The sequence below is a fragment of the Geospiza fortis genome, unplaced genomic scaffold, assembly GCF_000277835.1.
Source record: "Geospiza fortis unplaced genomic scaffold, GeoFor_1.0 scaffold41, whole genome shotgun sequence".
Lineage (NCBI taxonomy): Eukaryota > Metazoa > Chordata > Aves > Passeriformes > Thraupidae > Geospiza > Geospiza fortis.
In genome coordinates, this window is record NW_005054299.1 from 16,993,744 (window position 1) to 17,013,699 (window position 19,956).

The 19,956-nt window shown below is 35.8% G+C and overlaps 1 protein-coding gene across 1 annotated transcript in view; it reads left to right on the forward strand.

Annotated features, from left to right (window-relative positions):
* CRIM1 (cysteine rich transmembrane BMP regulator 1) overlaps positions 1-19,956 on the forward strand; it is a gene marked incomplete at its 5' end in the record, with an annotated part of 172,692 nt that overhangs the window by 143,070 nt on the left and 9,666 nt on the right. Inside the window, 5 exons of the mRNA XM_005416241.2 lie at positions 6,151-6,307; positions 8,893-9,014; positions 13,048-13,257; positions 17,591-17,806; positions 19,555-19,776. Of these exons, the coding sequence (XP_005416298.2) occupies positions 6,151-6,307; positions 8,893-9,014; positions 13,048-13,257; positions 17,591-17,806; positions 19,555-19,776 (927 nt within the window). The remainder of the gene's footprint in view (positions 1-6,150; positions 6,308-8,892; positions 9,015-13,047; positions 13,258-17,590; positions 17,807-19,554; positions 19,777-19,956) is intronic.

The window sequence follows — 19,956 nt, forward strand, 5'->3', positions numbered from 1 at the left end:
CTGAAAACTAAAAGTATTTCAACAGAGAATGCATTTTCAAAATTTTGTAGAGTAAGATGATTTTCAGTCCTTATGATACAAATATCTGTGTGTCCATATGTAAAATAATATTTTGGAAAAACATAAATATCCAAGTTCAAGAGCCTACAGCTTTTCAAATACCATATATATGCTAGAAAAAAAGAATGTTTTTTTTATTTTTAAAGAGCTGGAATTGCAATCAATCTATTAGAAATTCAAGCAGAAGACCCTTTTTAGAGCTAACATGCAATTCATGGAATTGAATTTTGTTTACTTTTTAGAGGTTTTTTTGGGCAATATTTTATAACACTCCAAATATTCATAGGTTCATGTGAGGTAGGGATGTGAGCACTCTGAAATCAGGAATGAATCATGCATACAATGGTTTGAGTTTAGGACAAAGACCTGTGATTCCCGTTGAGCTGCACTGCCCCCGAGATGCCATACCTGAGAAGGAGAGGTTGCATTGTATCTGAAATATTCCACTGCTAAGTTAATTCTCCCAAATGCAGACATTGCTAGCATATCATGGGACAGATGGTTTTGTTGTCCTGTTTGCAGGATGGGACCTCGACTGTAGTGGGTCACATCAGTATGTCATCTGCTCTTAGATGCTGATTTTTGAACACGCTTTTCTTTCCTTCAGCAGCCAGTTTTACTCAGTTTTACAGATATCAGACAACCTTTTAAAACTAGAGTTGATGTTGGTGTTGAGAATAAGATACTTACTGGAAAGAGTCTTAAAACACTAGATAGTTTGTGTGTAGAATGCTCACCATATCTTGGTAATCATTAGTTCTCAAGAGTTTTTTTCTAGTGTAGTCCCATCATCCATATCCCAAAGAGATTCCTCTTAAACTGTGTAATGCTCTTCTGAAACTCTCAGTATCTCTTTTATTATAGTCTGCATGTATGAAAGGGTTTGTAAATGTGTGGAGAAAGTGGGGAAAGAAATCATTATATTTAGAAGGATTTTATGGACAATGGTGACTAGGCTTAAATACCTCACCAATATCTGTTTGTTTGTTAATAATTCATTTTTTCCAAATGGGTTTTTTTGGAAGACTGATTTATCTTCAGTTGTTCTTTCTGCTTGTATTTGTCGAACAGCATCACATTAAATTGATCCAAATTAATCCAATAATTTGAAATTCCCATATGCAAGTCAGCATATAATGTGTTTAATTGTATCAAACTACAGAACAAAGTATGTGCTATAACTGCAGTCTTTAGAGGACTCAAAGTCTGTAAGCAATAGCTTTTGCCAGTGTGGTGAGGACTAGTGAAGACTGTGACTAGACTGTGAACTACCAGCTGGACCTGTTGGTAACTGGTTTTGCTGCTACTTTTGCAGTCGTGGCTGCATGTGGCAGAGAAAACTGCATGGTCTTGTTGTGTGGGTGGGATTCACTGCTATAAGTACTCAGTGCTTGTTAGTCTTCAAATATTAGTTCTAAGCAGGAGGACAATTTAATAATGTCATTGGTTCAGGACAAACAACCTTTCCATGTTTAGTGTCCTAGCCTTCTACTGTACTTGATTCTTTCTGTATTTTATGTGATATTTCAGCTAATGTCACATTAAAAAGCTAAGTATTTGTTGTAAAAATACAATTCTATGACCCTGAGACATTGAGGAACACATTCATCTTTTCTTAAAGTCATAGCTCATCAGTATTATTCTGGAATCATCCAATATCCTCCATCTGAACTCTGAGCTTGTCGTGCAAATTGTTTTCTGGTTCATGTTTTATAAGAAAAATTAATGAACGTGTTTCTACTCACCATGTAGAACTCTACTCTCAATCCAGATATTTCCCTAAGCAACATAATGAAAGATGTTTTCCCTTTAATTAATTTCCTGTTCATCATTTTGTTTCTGGTTTCGTCTTCTACTTCCTATCTAACCATCAGTTTAGTTCCCTATGTCACTATAACTAATCAGTCACAAAACCCAAAAAAATAGCTTGTACGTTGTGATCAGAAGCTTAATCCCATTCTGTTAGAGTTGCAGTGACGTGCAAGTGCATAATGCAGTTCTGTCAAACTCTGAATGGTAGTTTTCTTCTGCATTAGCTTTTAAAATGTTTGCTATATCCTCATTGCAGCCTGTCTGGTTGCCCTGATACACTTTTGAAGCAATCATTAGACCAGGTAGGGCTGGGTCTCTTCTCTGCAAATACATTCATAATTTGGGATTCAGTTTCCTCATGAAATTTATCAAAGCAGAGGTGGAAAACACCATCAAACAAATACTCTTCTAACATTTTGTCATAATAGATTTCCTCAGTTCATTGCAGTTGATTTTCATGAACTAGTGAACTAGTTCTCCTTGTTCCTTAGTATGTGTCACTTGAAATGCAAAAGCTTAGCAAAAATTCTGGTTTTACTTATCTTTTCATAATGAATTAGTCATTACTTGAGTAGTGATAAATTTAAAGCAATAGCTAAGGCTATAGAAAAATTGTCAGGATGACAGTTGTTCATGCTGAATTTGATCCACATATGAGTATTTATGTTTGCAATTTTTTCAATCTTTTTCTCGTCTTTCTTTCTCTGATAGCTGTGCTTTGATTTGTGACATTGGTGATTCACTTAATTTTCTGAAAAAAATACCTGGCTTAAAATGCTCGACTGTGCTTTTCATCAGGCCTGTGCAGTGGACATAAACTCTGTGTACCAGATGGTACTTCATTTGGAGACTGCCTGCTGTTGTCATGTTTTTAATAATGTTTTAATAGGAGACATTTAGATGATTAGATGTAAACTCAGAAAGCAGACCAGAATTCACATCCTTAGTTTCATGACGCTACATTTCTTAATAGAGATTTTTTTTTCAAAAACTATTTAAGATCTATTTCCACAGTTTGTACTGTCATACTATCAGAAACTTAAGTGCAATAACATGTTAATTTCAGTCAAGATCTTCTTAGCAGAATTTAATTTTCAGCATCTTATTAGAAAGACTGTGAGCAGATGTCTGTGGAGATTATTCTGATCACCTCATACATAACACTAGAAGGTCTATACGTTAACAGTTGTCTGCACTGACTTCAGCAAACTTTCCCTTTATGTTTGACATAGTCAGACTTTTGATGATTTCTCACATGCTGTTTGTCTGTTCCTGGAAGGCAATGGTGATTATTAGTCACCCACCTCAAGGCTCTGAAGAGCTTTTCTTTTTTGGCCACTTAGAAAGTGAAAATTCTTTTGAGGATAACTCACTATGTAAAGGATTAAGCAAGGAGGATATTGCTTTGAGACTGGATCTCCTGGTTAGTATGTCAGCTGACTATTTGAGTTTTAAGTATATTTACCATCATAAGCTACTTGGGATGAGACACTGGGGATGTCTTCCTGCTTTGTAGCAGTGCCCTTAGACACCCTGAGCCTTTTAATAAAGTATATTAACTTTACATCTAACAAACTTCTTTTTCGTCTCTGAAAACCAGTTTCACTAGCCAAATCAGAGCAGAAGGCTGAAAACAAAGTATTCAGCTGTGGAACTCTGAGTCATTATTTTGCCATCTTCTATAGCTTTGTGGTCAAACCTGGATGTTGTATTTTGAAACCTCTCCTTAACAGATAATCTGGAGACAAATTGGATAAAGAAATATGCCAAGTTAAAAAAAAAAAAAAAAGTTCTTTTTTTCTGGTTTTTTTTAGATTTTTTTTTAAATTGTTGTTTCCAGCACTTCGTTTTGCTATTTTAAGATACCTATTTATTTCTCCTTTGCCATTGCATATATACCTTCTTTTTTCTTCACCTGTCTTCATGATCCTACTGTTTATACACAGCCATGTAAGCATTTCATTTCCCTGACAAAGTATGCTTCAGAAAAGGAATGGTTCTGCTCAGTTCAGCCGGTGCATTTCCAGGTTATTCACTGCTCAGATCAGTTCTGAGCATCTGCAGGAGATGATCATAACTTACATTATATCAAAGGTCATAAATGGACTTAATTCTTTTTGGAGATATCCTTCCATACATACTATCCTATCCTTCTCTGTACATTTTTTATAAAGTTCAAAACTAGCTTTAAAAATTATGACTACCCTATAAAGTCTTGCATAATGAAAAATTTAGTTAGTTTTATTATCACTGTGTGTTGCTAGGGAATAACCCTGTACAAACATCCTAGTATAAAAGCTCATAAATTAAAGACAAATTCTCATTATTTTAACTTGCTTCAAGAAAAGTCTTTGTATTGCACATAACTCACTCTCTACCAGAGAAAAATATCAAAGTTTCCTCTGCATTATAATGTTTTAAAATCAGCATTAGTGGCTACATATTAAAATTAGTATTCTTTGTAGATCGGCCTGACTTAATCCTCCAGAAATGTGTAAAACTTCATGAAGATCTTTATGTATGTGTTTCTCTCTAAAGCAAGAACCTAAAACAAGGGCTTCTGTTGCTGTGCAAAGGTTAGATCTGACCAAGAGTAAATGCTTAAATCTTGTGGTATTGATTCTATGCTTCCAGACACAATTTCTAGAGGTTATGAAAGGATCTGGCATTTCTTTTTCTGTATTCTGAATGGCAGAAGTGACCCCAAACTTGCACACACTTTTTGCTTCAGACACCAAATTTGCATAAAAGTGGAGAGGTGAGAACCATGACCCTGATTATATTCATCCTATTTAAGCTGAGCACTGTTGTTTGGAATAAGGAGACTCTTATATTGTATTGCACTAGCATACCCAAATTCCACCTCAGAAGTCAGCAGTGAATTTTTGGTTTTCCCTGAGGTTTTGGTCTCATTCTGACACAGTAAGCAGCATGCTTTCTTTACCAAATGAACATTAATTTGGTAGAAGAGATAAGGAAACACTTGGCTTAGCCACATCTGGTTAAGTCAATATTTTGGAATCTTAAATGTAACATCAAAAAACAGAAGGAGAAGCATTTAAGTAAAGCAAGATTCCTTCTGTAGTTTTCCTTCAGTAAATTGCCATTTAAGAGAATAAGTCAATATTAATAACTGATCTCCTCTTTGGAAAAACCATGTCCCTAAATGTTCACCCCCCTAAAGGAAAGTGGTCTTCAGGTCTCAAATGAGGAGCACGTCTGGAAGAATAATCTTCAGCTGACTTCTGTCCAGCCAATACTTTGTAGTGGTGTGGATGTTCCAGCTAGAGATCAGCCATCCTTTAAATATCACTCTTGAAGTCAGGCCTTTGGATATCACCCATCATATTCCTCTATTGAAGAATCTTAATTATATTTCCCTCTTTTTTATTTTGATCTCACTTTGGCTATTGTAATAATAGTCATTTCTTTCCCTTGTGTTTTGCATCCTTAGTGTAAAAAAATCCATAATTTTCTGTTTCCTCTCATCTTTGCAACCAATAAAAGAACATTGTATCCCACAATATATTATGAGTGTCTTTCTGGCATTTCTTCTTTCAAGAAAAGCAAAAAGAAACCGATCAATCTCAAAATAGTAAATTGCAATGAGAGGGGATATAATGATCATTATTTATCTCTGTACCAGAAAAATTGAGATACCAACAGTTCAACATCTTCCTTATGCTACAAGTGGTGGATGAAACTTGGTACTGGACTTCAAGAAACAGATCTTTTAGTCTAGCATCTCTAAGCTTCAATCACATCTTAGGGTATTGCAGTTATATTTTTAAAATCCAAATCTTAATCAAGTTGACAGCAAACAGCATAAAAAAATAAAAGTTCTTATTATATCCCACTCTTATTTAAAATAAGTAGAAGATAAATAAAGATTATCTATATTGAGCAAAAGCCTACTAAACCTATATAATGTGTGGCTATTATATGTTATTTTAGATGTGTTATTAAAAGCCAGTGGAGTGATGGATGTTGGACTCCATTGGCCATGCATCTGTTCATAAAATCATGTTAGTTTGTGGTACCAGGTGGTACTCCCCAAGTTGCTGACAGGAACTGAAGAATCCTGTAGTGTCTGCTCATACAGTTTGGGTTGTTACTGGAGAATTCTGTCTAATATTTTAAAAACAGGACAGTCCGAAGGTAAGGCCTAGCAGTATTAAGAAATGGACAAAGTGAAAGAGAGCAGAAGGTTTATTGTGCTGAAGATGTGTTTGGTATAAGCAGTGTTCATGTTGTGATAAGCTGTGTGTGTCCTTGCAGGGGAGGAGCTGTGCACCGGCCTCATTTCAGGCTGTTCCTTGGATTGTTCCTTCGGCTTCCAGACTGACGCCCACAACTGTGAGATCTGTCAGTGCCGGCCGCGGCCCAAGAAGTGCAAACCCATTGTATGTGACAAGTACTGTCCCTTTGGATACTTGTACGTATTCTCATCCCGAAAGCACACTCATGCAATCCCCCTGTACAGGAAATACGCAGAAGTCCAGGAGTATCCACTTGGGTTTGCTTGGGCACAGTGGGGGGGAAGTAGGAAAATATAAATGCTGTTACGGATGTGGGAGTGCAGTATTCTTCAGAATGGATTTTGATCAACACATCTAGAAACAGAAGCTCAAAAACCAGCAGATTATGAAAGGAAAGCAGTGCTTAAATTTTGTTGAAGAATTTGACAAACAAGATGAGAAAGCTACTTACAAGTAATATCTCTTACATGTAGCTTTTTGAAATTCTTTTGGCATGCTTTGAGGAACTTCCATTTTATAGCCCATTTATTTTATTCAAATTATTATCTAATATTTCAAGTTTCTTTTAATCTTGATATGACAGCAGACTTGTTTTAGTAAGACATTTTTGGTAATTACAGGATTTATTAAGAATAGTACTATATCTTATTTATGTTTTTGTAAATGCATTCAAAATCTCTATTTGTGGTAGACTTCTTTTTCTATAAAAGTAAATATTTGTGGTTGTGAAACAGGTGATGAAAACTGAGTCAGTCTTTTGTTGCAGAAGTTTCTTAGTAATTAGTAGTGGTGATATCTCTATATATTTTACCAGTAAATTATATTTTGTATGGGTTCATTCCATGTTACTGCCTGCTTGTCACAATAGTTTAATTTCTACCTCATGACAGCAGATCTTCAGATAACATTCAATTTTTTCTATTTTTTGCAACTCCTAGTTTTTGATAGTAATACTCCTTAAATTTCTGGTTCATTTTAGAGTTCTCTTTGGCCCTTGTTCATAGATGTTGCAGGCTTTTTAAGAGCTATTTTTACTTTGGTGTGTCCTCCTAGTACACTGAATAGTAAATGAGAGAGGAAAACAAGGGATTTTAAATTAAGGAATTAATAAAATTATCATCAGGCATATTTACTTCGGGACTGGCTGAGACTTACTGTCAGCTTTGCAAGTGAGAGAAAGTAGAACCAGAGGGAAGTTACAGAAAAGGAATCCTATAAAGAGCAGTAATTTTATTCTTTATGTATCATGAGTTTAATATATTGACCTACAGACCATAATTACAATTCATGTATGTGATTTTTTTACTTAGATAAGCTGAACCACCCTCCTTCTTTTTTTTTTTTTTTTTGCTCAAATGTGTGCTAAACAGTTTTATTAGACAATCTATGTTAACTATATAGCAAAAGCACTTTAAAAATGACAGCACATTTTAATGGACATATTATGGTAGTTGTAAGATTAAGAGGTTTTAAAAACAAGTTGATTTCAAGCTGATGCCACTGTTTTCAGGAACCCTGTCTTTGGGATGATTTTTCCCATACATTTTTGTGCACCTGAAAAATATATGAACTTTAAACCTTTTTACGCTATTTGGAGAATAGTGTTCAATTTAAATTATGGGCTTACATGCAGAATATAATTTATTTTGCACAATGGCTGGTATTTTTAAATAATAAGCTTTTAATAAAGCCTTCAGATGATATTTTTAGAAATTGGAAATGAGCACTCTAATCTTATCATTCTTTACAAAGTACATGAAAAATTACACTGAATAAAATTAATAACATTTAAAGATATCTTCATATGGAACTATTTGTAATATAAAGGGCTAAAGTTGTGGCAAGAACTACTTTAGGATCATTTCACTTTGAATTTTACTTTGGTGTGAAAATTATTTAGATTTGTCATTGTATAGCATATTTGTTCAGTTTACTGCTACTGTGCCAAATTCTTTTTAAAAATGACATATATTTGACTTCCAGGTGTGTTGTGCTCTTTAAAAACATGGGGTGTAATGGAGGACAAATCTCTATTTTAATGTAAACATTTAGTCACAAATAGGACACAAAAGAAGGAAATATTAAAAGAAAAGTATATTAGAGTGTGAGCAGTTAAGGAGTAGTCATCATATTTGTGACCTTTTTTTTAAGACTGTTAAAAGTTAGTAATTGGAAATATTGAGTTGGTGCATCTTTAGAGAAACCAAAACCTTCTCATAATTGTCTGAAAAAATCCTCTAGATAAAGCTCACTGTCTGAAAACTCTACACAGTAATGGAAAGAAGCATTCCTTTTGATGGGATAGGAATACATAAAGTCTTTCATTCTCCACTCTACTGTATTGCAATTCATTATTCTCAGCCTTTTAACTAAAAATTAGATAAAGTTGTCTACAGCTTGAAGCCAGGTTTTCTAGAGATTTACATCATTTATTTCCCCTCTATCCTGCTAGATCATGTTCTATAACTTCTCATGTCCTTTGTTTTGTACATCTGTGCGAAAAGTTTGAATAATATTATCTGCCTTTGTGAGAAGAGACAAGGAAACATTGAGCATAGGATCCACTGAATGGAGGAAGCATATGCCAGGGATGGAGCCCATAAAGCTTGTACAGCCCATAAAACCACTGAATCTAAGGGTGACAATTAACAATAATTTTCTTTGCTCATCAGTCATTTCCTTAGGGGTGATGCTCTTGCTTTAAAGACGTAGATATTTAAAGTGACTTGCTGACTTTTTACAAATTATTTTGCTCATCTAGGAAGAACAAGCATGGCTGTGAAATCTGTCGGTGTAAGAAGTGCCCCAACCTGCCTTGTGGTAAAATCTGTCCATTGGGCTTCCAGCAGAACAGTCATGGCTGTGTTATCTGCAAGTGCAGAGGTACGTGCCCCTGCATTACCACCTCTAACTACAACTTGTTTTCAAAGCAGATGGAAACCAAGGTGAAAGAAAAGCAATACTGCACAGAATATTTACAAACTGAAATACGGTAACTGGGGGGGAAACAGTTCAACATTGCTCAAAGACATGTGTTGTTTTGCTGGTGTTTTTATCTATTCATCTGGGCTTCAACATAAAGCTTCAGTTCTGCTTTCATCTCCCACAAACAAAAAGTTTGTTATCATTAATAAAAATTGGATCAGGCTCTTAATAAGCAACTACTAATAATAAGCTAATTGAGGGCATTTTTTTCAGTAGTGATGTTCATCTTGCCTTCTGCACCATTGCCTTTTCTTTACAAACCAATGTTGGATTTGATAAATATCCAGTATATCACCTAAAATTGGAGTGCTGTTTCTTAGGACTTTTCAGGCAATCTTAATGAACAATGAGTAGAGAGAACAACTGGCCAGGAGAAAGGACTTGGTATTCTTAAGCTAAAAATTTCACACATGCCACATCCCCAGCCTGTAACCACCAAGTTCAAGATGGATCTTGAGATCAGATGTTCATTTGTTGTCTGCCATATTCTTGTGTTGCTTTCAGCATGTCTCTTCCTTACAATATTTTCAGATTATGTTCTGTATTAGTTTGGGTATCGGACTTCCTTCATTGCTTATCTCCATGTGTTGCATTTAATAACTTTTTGGTTTTGCTCAGTTTCTCTCTGACCCTAACTGCTTTTTCATGCTTATTTTCTTTGACTCTTACTTGTGTGTTTTGATTTCTAGCTGTAGGCAAGTAAGTTTTGTTACTTTCCCATTGCTTTGTGTAATGACCTATTATCAACTTTTTCTGCATTTAAAAAAAATTATAAAATGTAAAAGAACAAGCTATGGGAACATAGCACTGGTAGAAAATATATGAGTTCTTGAAGTCACTCTCCTGTAGTTGAAGACAAACATGCAATCATTTGGATCAAAAATACGCAACATTTTCTTTTTTCTATATAATATTATACAATGTAGGCAGTTTAAGAAACTTTCAGACTTCTAGCAAAATAAAAGTTGCAATGTTATAAGCATTTTTTTAGATGTGAGAAGCAGAGATTTCATTGACATAAGCTACAATATATTACTTTTACTAGAAATTAGAATTTTAAAAATTAAATAAGAAAAGGTAACTGCTGAATGGTGTCCCATTGAGATGATTCTTATCACTCAGCTTGTCATTTGTCTCACAATCAGAACACTTTTCCTGATTGTCATAATGCTGTGACTAAATACACACAAAGTGCTCCCTTAGATGTACTGTAACTGCCTCCCAGACTATAAACTTTGGTCACTAATTATGTGTATGCACACTTTTAAGTGTTCTCCTTAACAAGTATGGATTTTAAAATGTGCACAATTATTTAGTGAAATTAACTTATTCATTTTAAAATGTGCACAGTTATTTAGTGAAATTAACTTGATCTCTAAGTAGTATTTACTGTTGTCATGAACATAAAGATACCAAGCCATGAGTATATCACTTCAACGTCACTTAATTTGTCAAAGAATGATTAGAACAATCACCAGTATGTTTTGGGGAAAATGTGAGTCCTTGTTAAAATTTTGACCTAGAATCCTTAAGTAAGAGGAAGGGTTGGGTAAATCCCCTGCCTGTGAATTAGCTTCACTTTCTAGATTGCTTCTGCCAGAAATAGCTTGTGCTAGGATTAATAGAACCATAGAAGTACAGGCTGGAGTAGTATCTGACAAACTGAGAGTCCACTTCTTTACCGTGCATAAAATAGGGTGTATCTGGATAATCCTTGACAGATGTTTGTCTAAGATTTAATTTATGAAGAATCTCCACTTTCAAAAGACACAAAAAAACAGAACAAAACAGAAAGAGAAAAAGAACCAAACCTTTCTAAAGTAGTGTTTTCCTGTGGTTGGAAACATATGACATTTTAAAATGAATTTTCTAAAATTAGTGTCTCATTTAATACACATTGAACTGGTTACTTCTTGTCTTGAGCTTAGCAGACATATGGAGCAACTAAGCACCATTCCCTTTAGAATTCTTGCAATATTTAAGGGGTTACAACTGGAGACTTACAAACGTTTTTTGGGTGGGAAATGGGTTTATAAGTCAAACAAACCCAGTTACTGCAGTTTCTCATCACTCTTCAAAACTTTGATACTGTGCTTTAGCCATAGTAAAACCTTCAGACTAGTAGAAGTGGTGGTCCTGTATTTAAATTTACAGTGCTCCTGTACATGTGTCTTATATTGAACTTGCCTCTTCTGCAGTGGTGTCACATTGCACGCTTCCTTTCCTTGTGAACTACTGTATCTCAGATCATTTAAACCATACCTCTAGTTAGCTAGTTACTCCCATTTTGTATTTACATATTAGGTTTTTTCAAATATTAGCTTTTGTACTGATTGTTTTCACTTTTCAATTTTTAATTACAATCTCAGTTTGTGAACTTAATTTTGAGTATCTGCTTATGTATGTTTCTCCAAGTTATGGAGTGTACTTTAGAATATTTCAGGAAAAATCTGATTGCTTTAGATACCATTTTTCCTTGCTAAATAAGCAAAGTCTTACTATCTAGGACTTCTCAGTGTCAATAATCATTTTCATATAGAACAGTATTCCAGCAATATTAATTCAAATCATAATTTAAATACTTTGATATTAAATTATGAAAGTATAGTAACTGAATTGAAGTTTTTTCATAGCATTTCTGTTCATGCAACAGGATAAAGTGTGTTCTAAGTATTTTATCCTTATGCAGCATTTTTGTTTAGTTCACAAAATAATATACTAATGTAACTTCTGTGCATTGGCTTTCTATTCTGATAATGTGCCTCAAACTAACTTTGTACCATCTGCTTGTGAAATCATCTTTGATAGATCTGCCACATCTGAAGAAGTGCTGACCTACATACTAGTGTGCAAAAAACCAAAAAAACCCACCCAAAAACACCCCAACCAACCAAAAAACCAACAAGCAAAAAAGCTGAACACTTCCTAAAATTACATGTAAACATTACTACTTCTCATACATTACCCTTTTTTAAAAGAAAATGACATTAGGAATTTAGTACAAATAATGTTATATATATGTCAACAGAACATGGTTGGCATACCACTGAAAACAAGTCAGTTCACTGACAAGCTGCTCCTGCATCCTTCATCACAATAGTGATGTGGATGAGGGAGTGTTTGGCTCTAAATTCACTCTGCTGATTAACAAAGAATATACTGAGGCTGAATCCTGCCTTAAGATACAAATATCTTAAATACCTTAAATACCCCTTAAGATACAAATGAAACTTTTATCCTCCCTGGACCAACTGCTTGTGTGTTCTAACAGAATGCAAGTAATACCACAGTCTAAGCTACTGTATTCTCATCTCAGTAAAAGCTAAAAGAAATGAGGGATGAAAGTCTCATCATTCTCTTCCAAATATCTCATTTATTGTAGTAATATAAACAAATAATTTTTCACAGGAAGTACTTTATGGAATATTTCCAGTATCTACAATTACCCTGTTAGCACCTGATTGCAATTTTTTATCATTTGCAAGACCATGCATAGCTCATTTAAATGTTTTTATTTTCTGCTTGCTCTCAGATACATTATAGGTAATCTGATGTGCTATGGTATTTAAATATTTCATTTTAAATATGCTTCACACTATCTGCTATTTCCCTCCATTGCATTTCTCCTTTTTCTTACATTATTTAGACACTACTACATTTCTGATTGATTAAAAAAAGTATAGGTTCAACACAAGAAACTGATTATATTTTCCAAGGAAATACAACAGGAAATTCTACTACATCCTATTGCCCTCTTCAGTGTACCTTTTAATTGTTTCCTGTCTATTTATTTAAGTGTAAACGATAGAACTATTATTTACTTGGTCTAATATCTGCTTTAAAAATAAATGCAATCCAGTCACAAAGTTGGAGTTTCTTCCTAAGCAAGAGATGCTTATCAGGAGATCTCCTTTTTCTTTGTTTTTTGCAGAGGCAACAGCTTCCCTTATGCCTCCTGTTAAAACAGGCTCCTGCCTGTCCATGGATGGGCGGCGGCATGAGAACGAGGAGAGCTGGCACGACGGCTGCAGGGAATGTTACTGCCACAACGGACGGGAAATGTGCGCCTTGATCACCTGCCCCGTCCCCAGCTGTGCCAACCCCACCATACATCCAGGGCAGTGTTGTCCATCATGTCCAGGTAACACATGGTTTCTTCCTCATGCCTTGTAATCAAGTTTCATTTCACTTGTGTTCTGTTTCTTAATACATTAAAATAATCTCATGGCATACTTCAGTAGTAGGCAGAGATGAAGGTTTCTATGCCCTAATGTAACATGATGAGTTGCTGTCATTAAGTTCTCAGCTGTGGAAAATGGGAACTTACATATTTAAAGCATATGCAAGTTGTGGGTCCTAATGTGTTAATCTTTGACACATTCAAATCTTTAAACTATTAAAAGTAAGTAAAAGTTTCTAGTCTGTTACCTATAATAGCAAGTTTTGTAATAAGCCATTACATTTTCATTTTGATTTTGAAGTGGAGTTTTATTAAAATGTATGTTTTACAACCCCTCAAAGATGTACACAAACAGATGTCTTAAGTAACTGAACATTATGATTCTGTGTTCTGAGGGAAGGCTCCTATGCTACCAACAGTAGATTATTTCAATACTTTCAGTGGAAAGGCCAAGTACAGTTTATGTTGCATTCCAATATCATTTTAGTAATATGAGAAACATCTATGAAAAAGTATGGGCAGAATGTAAGATTAATGCCTGCTGTTTTCAGAATTATTCCTACAGTATTTTATGTGCTAAGTAGATTAATTTGTAATACGGTGATGTTGTCTATGACTTTACTGGAACTCATGTTAGAAGTAAGAACAATGAGGCTCCTGAAGCTTCTATAAGTAGAGAGCAGTAAGACAGTATTGGCAGGATATAAGCAATTATGAACTTTTTCTAATACTTCGTAAAGAGCAGGAAATCTTAGGGGCAAAATAAACAGATCCTCTTTCTGAAAGTGACAGAGAACAGTGCATCCTCCCAGTGACCTAAACCAATCTCTTTAGATTGCTTAGACAAATGGTGATCTCCAGTCCAGTTCACACCTTGTGGTAACTGGAAAAATCAATAAGTCCCCAGAAAGATGGAAGATTCCAAAGGGCCTTCTCTTTCAGCCTTTTCACAATGATTTGTGTACTATTGTAGGGGATGATATACTTCATATGGATGGGGACAGGTTAACATCAGTCTTGCCTTATATAAACAAACAAGATTCAAAATTTAAAATGTATGGTGTTTGTTTCAATTCCAGCAATTCTCTTGTTAGGTCCCCAAGAGTCATCCTTAACTTCATTCTACTGTCAGCATACTCATGCATCTTGATTTACTGAACATGTGCAGAACACCTCAGAGCATTCAAATAAGAGTAATGGTAATTTTGGTCTTTCAGCTGGCCAGCAGCTAGTTACTTTGTGTATGGAGAGTAAGTTTGGGTAAATTCATTCACAAGCCTAATGTTCAGTTTGTGGAAGAAAGGTCAACATAAAGTTAGCAGAGCCTATTATCTATACACTATACACTTCTTGTGGATTATATATATATATATGTATAGAGATCTATACACTATACACTTCTTGTGGATGAGATCAGTGTTTGATTCCTGAGCACCAGCAATGTTGGTCTCCTTTCTAAAAGGGCAGCTGCTTAGCCAGCAGTGTCCATTCCTTCAAGACAGAGTGTCTGCATAGGTTTCTCTGTCTGGCATCAATCCTGCTTTCAAGACACTGGTCACCTAGCTTCTGTGTAAGCAAAGTCAAGTGTAGGATTTACTATGGCCAAAGTAGTCTCAGTGTGGGGTTTTTTTCCCCACTGAGGCCTTGTATTTGTTAGAAATGTAATTCTGATTTTATTTTGAACATATTGATACCCCACTGATGATAAATATATATCACGGCTTTAACTAGATTGGAATGCAGTTTGGAATTGTGACACTGAGAGCGTATCACTCAAATGTATCTGCCGTAAGGATATTTAAGTAATTAGCAGTCCTGATGTGCTGGATTTGGAATTGCACTCTTAACCTATCCACAGGGAAGTGGCAACTCTCAGAGATCATTCTGCAAACTGAAAAAAACGTGTGGTTACATTCAATTCCACATTTACTTAGTTTTCAGCAGAGCAAGATATACATGGAGTGCTAAAATATCCCTTATAATCACATTTCTATATATTTATATGGATCATCATCACAATTCTTGTAAAAATCTTAAGGTTTCCTGTAAAGTTTAAAAGCCATTGATTGCTACTGTTCCACAGAACGATGCTATGTAGAAAGTGTGTATTTGTTTGACCAATTGTTTCTTGAGATAATGTAGTTGCACACTTGTGGCACTTCAGTTGCAGTGATACATCATTATCGATGCTGCTAAGGGAGCAGTAGGCAACATATACAGCAGTGCTATCTGGTTGTGCTTTTTTGATCAGGAACAGTAATTAGTTGTAGCAAAACAGGCCTGTGACTTTGCAGAAAATTACATGCAAAGGAGATGACTCAGAAAATTTCCAGAAGATCTTAGTATTGCCTTTGCCATAGTGAGTTAAGATGCCATTGCATAACTTGTAGTATATTGTTCCAGCTGAAATAAAAATCTAACAGTGACAAGGCAGCAGACTAGCAATCTTGTTTCAGGTAAATGCTGCTGAATCATGTATGTGGTTCATAAATGTAAGCAATTGGAAAAGCATGGCATAAGCAAATTGATGAAAGATAAAATAACTCTCTGAAAGAAAAGCACAGGTACTTTGTGAATAGACTAAGATCAGTCAGAGTCAGCTTTCTGGAATTCTACCAATCATTCTCCAGAAATGAAAACACAATTGAGCGGCATTTCCTCTACGTGGCAGTGTCATAGAGCAAAGGGCACAAACGCACTTCTCCAGACAGGACCAGCAGTGCTAGAAACATGGAGAGAAGCCACAAGCACTTTGTGAGCCTTGGCCTGCCTAAATGACTAGAGGAGCTGCTGTACACTTAATTTTTCTCTCCTTAACCAAGATATTTGTGTTAGGATGATGTTCACATTAGGCATCACTATAATGAAGTAGGTGAGAGGCACCTTCAGAAAGTGGTTTAGAGATGTAGCACAATTAGCAAGAAGTCACTTTTTTCTTCTCTTCCATTCACAGCATAGGAAACCTGAGGAGGTTCAGTTCTTATCAGAGGCATCTAACATAGCTGTCTAATATTAAATGTTGAATTCAGCCTGAATATTACATCACTTATAAGCCTGAAGCTTCACTTTCAAAGCCTGTAGCTTTCAACTCATGGCTTCCACAACTGAAAAAATATGGTGTGTGAGAGGTATCTTGGTATCTATGCATAATGCATGGAAAAAGTTGGTGGACTTACTCCAGGTCCAAAAAAAAACAGCATGGTAGGCAGGCAACTATTACTGCCCTTATTGCCCCTTGTGTGGAATAGGCTTCAAAGGATTTTAAGCAGGCTGAGATGGTGGCATAACATTTTCTAGATGGTAAGTGCTTAAGCACTCAAGGTACCAGATAGGTTTCTTTATTTATCTTTTAAAACAACAAGAGGTGAAGACTTCCTCCATTTTTTTCTTTAATACCCCAGAGGCTGGAGGACACTCATGTTGAAAAAGGGAAACAGTTTCAGTTCCTTCCTTAGCTTGAAAGAGGTCGAATTTGTTCTCTAAACTGCCGGAGTGAATCTTTTAGCCAGGGCTGCAGAGGTGATGTAAATAATTGTTTGAAAAGAAAATAAGGTTCATTTGTTGAGATACAATTACTGGAAGAATAAGGCTACACACTGGGCCATTTCCTTGTATCCAGGTGGGGTTTTTTTCAAATATGGCAAATACTTTTTTTTTTTAATGGAAAAGTGATGAAGCACTTCCACCAATGCTAAGTGCTTATATATATTTTAGGGGACTGGGGCCCCCTAAAGGAGGGGTGGAATCTGTGTTTTGCTTTTTCTTTTCTGGTGGGTTGGGGTTTTGAGGGGGGTTGTTTGGGGTTTTTTTTTATTGTAGCATCTAATTATACAGATGATCTAGACACAAATCTGCTGGGAAACTTTACCTTCACCTGGACTTCCTAAATCCCAGAGAGAAGATTACTTATCCATCCTTTCACAAACTGTATCTGAAGTTAATATTTAGCAGTTAAGAAACTGTCTAATCATTAGAATTTTTCAGAAAATTACAATTGTCTCTTGGAATTCTCAAATCACAAGTTAGTTTGGTTTTTTCTGAAATGCCAAGAATGCTTGAAGTTATCTCTGATTTATATTAACTAGTCTTTATTCAGACTGATTCTCAAATTCTTTCCTGTTTATATATTTCCCATTTTTCATGAGATGCAGGTGCCATAAAGTCGAAAGAACCTCATTAAGAATAATTTATATCTGTATTTTCAATAATAACAGAAATTCTTCACCTTGTGTACAGTTGTTAATTATAAGATTCACAGCTGATTTTGCCTCTCTTCCAATTCTGTTTTTCCCAGATGAAATAATAGTGCAAAAGCCAGAGCTCACCAGTCCATCAATCTGTCATGCTCCTGGTGGGGAATACTTTGTAGAAGGAGAGACATGGAACATTGATTCTTGCACACAGTGCACATGCCACAGTGGCCGTGTCCTGTGTGAGACTGAAGTCTGCCCACCCCTTCTCTGTCAAAACCCCACCCGCACACAGGACTCCTGCTGCCCACAGTGCCCAGGTATGTGCTGACATCCAGCTGTCATCAGAGCCCTTCCTTGATCTGAGGATATCTGATGTTTCAGTATGAGAATGCTTCAGCGTGTGCTCAGGTGGTTGTTGTGGTGTCTTTGTTCTCCAGCAGTTTGCAGTGATAGCCTGCAGTTCTCTAATTCAAGTGCAAAACTTGACTGTGTGCAAGAGAGAGCTTATGTGTAAAGGGGAGCTGTGGCCCTGAACTTGGAAAATCTTGAAAGCAATCTAATAATGCAGGGATTGTGTAAGAACCAGAATCCTTGGAAGGTTTATGAAATAGATACTCCTTTATGGAGACATGCAGGATTAGAGAAACTTTGAAAGCAAACAAAGTGTTAGGTAGATACAGGCTTGTTTCTTTTTCTTTCTACACACCTTGGTTTCTATGAACCTTTTTATTACTATCTTGCCTGTTTGGAGTTTGGTCTCAAAAATTGGTCTCTGTTTCCTTTTGCCTTCACATGGTGTCATTCTGATAGTGATTTAAAGGCAGCTGAGTAATATCAAAGCATTCCAGCCTGGCAGGCATGCCAGACTCCTCCTAGACTGCCTCATAGTGTCAAGAAGATAACAGGATTTGCTTTTCCCCAAGATATTCAATTATAAATGAACATAAATTCCTGTTTTACATAGCAAATGGGGAATTTTATTGCAATGGAAATTTAGTACAAACCTGTGATTTGTATATAAACTCACTAAAAAAATATGCCTTTATTCATATCAAAATTTTAAAATTTACTTTAGGGAAAAATAGAAGTTGGTTTTTGCCATTCAGTTTTGCTACAAGGTATTTGTTTGGGTTTGGGTGTGAGGCTTTTTTCCTGACAAAATATTTTGTAATTTTTTATAATATTTACCTATGTAAACAAGGTAGCCAGTTCTCCTGACCTATATTTTTTTCGTCATTAATAATGAACATTTGCTTACTTCAAAATACTGTGTCAGAGGAGCTGATCTTTCCTCACTGGCTATATGATAAGCTTAGTCCCATAGCTTAATGCAGGTAGATTGAGAACCTTATCTCAGTGCTCTTATGAATCCTTTCCTCTATTTTTCTTAATCCTGTTTCTTGGCCTGTAATGTCTATTAAGGTACAGCTTCATTGCAGGAATATGTCTCCCCCATGGATGGGCATGAGAATTAAAGCAAACCATTGGCATCAGGCTGAAGCACGATCAAGTTCCATTTGTTTCTCAACAGCTTATAATTAGCTCATCAAAGGCCACTAGTGAAGGTGACAGCAGCATAATAGGTTTTCACTTTGCATCATTCAAAGACTTGGGCTGACATGGTAGAAGATGGGATTCAGGTTTTAGATTTAAAATTTAACCTCTTTTGTTTGAGATGAATTCCTATACACCACGCAGTTTAGAGCAGAGTCACTTTCTGAGGGGTTGCTTCTGATGGTGATCGTTTTTCTTTTTGCTCTCCTTTTTCCAAGCTTTTTTTCTTTTTTTCTTTTTTTTTCTTTTTTTTTCTTGCTTTACTTTCTTTTTTTTCTTTTTTGAGTAAACTCAATAAAGCTCTAAATAAGCATTATGCTACAGCATATCATGAGGTCTTCATCCTATATAAGAGCTGAAGAGGCATGAGACTCATCCTTCTTGTTCTTCTGAAGTAGTGAGGCAATGTGTAACAATTCCATTGTGTTCTTCAAGAGTGAGCCCTCTGGTAAGGAGCTCTGAGAGAAGTTACCCACCATAAGTTAAATAACCTAATCTCTTATATTTACAGATGAGACTCTTCAGCCCTCTCCATCAAGCAATGAGAGCATGCCCAGTTACTGCAAAAACGACGATGGAGATATTTTTCTGACAGCTGAGTCCTGGAAGCCCAATGTCTGCACTAGCTGCATTTGCATGGATGGTGTGATTAGATGCTACTCCGAGTCTTGCCCACCAGTGTCCTGTGAGAGACCTGTTTTGAGAAAGGGACAATGTTGTCCTTATTGTATTGGTGAGTGAATGAAAATAGTTGTGAACTTGCTGTTCGCTTCTTGGAAATAAGACAGAAGTTTTATTTCCAAACTGAAATGCTTTCCCTGAGATGCAGTCTGTGCCACCAGTCAAACTGGAGAGTCAAGTCTGCATAGGGAACTTTGAGGATCATGATTTGTAGTTTTTAGGTAGAAGAGGG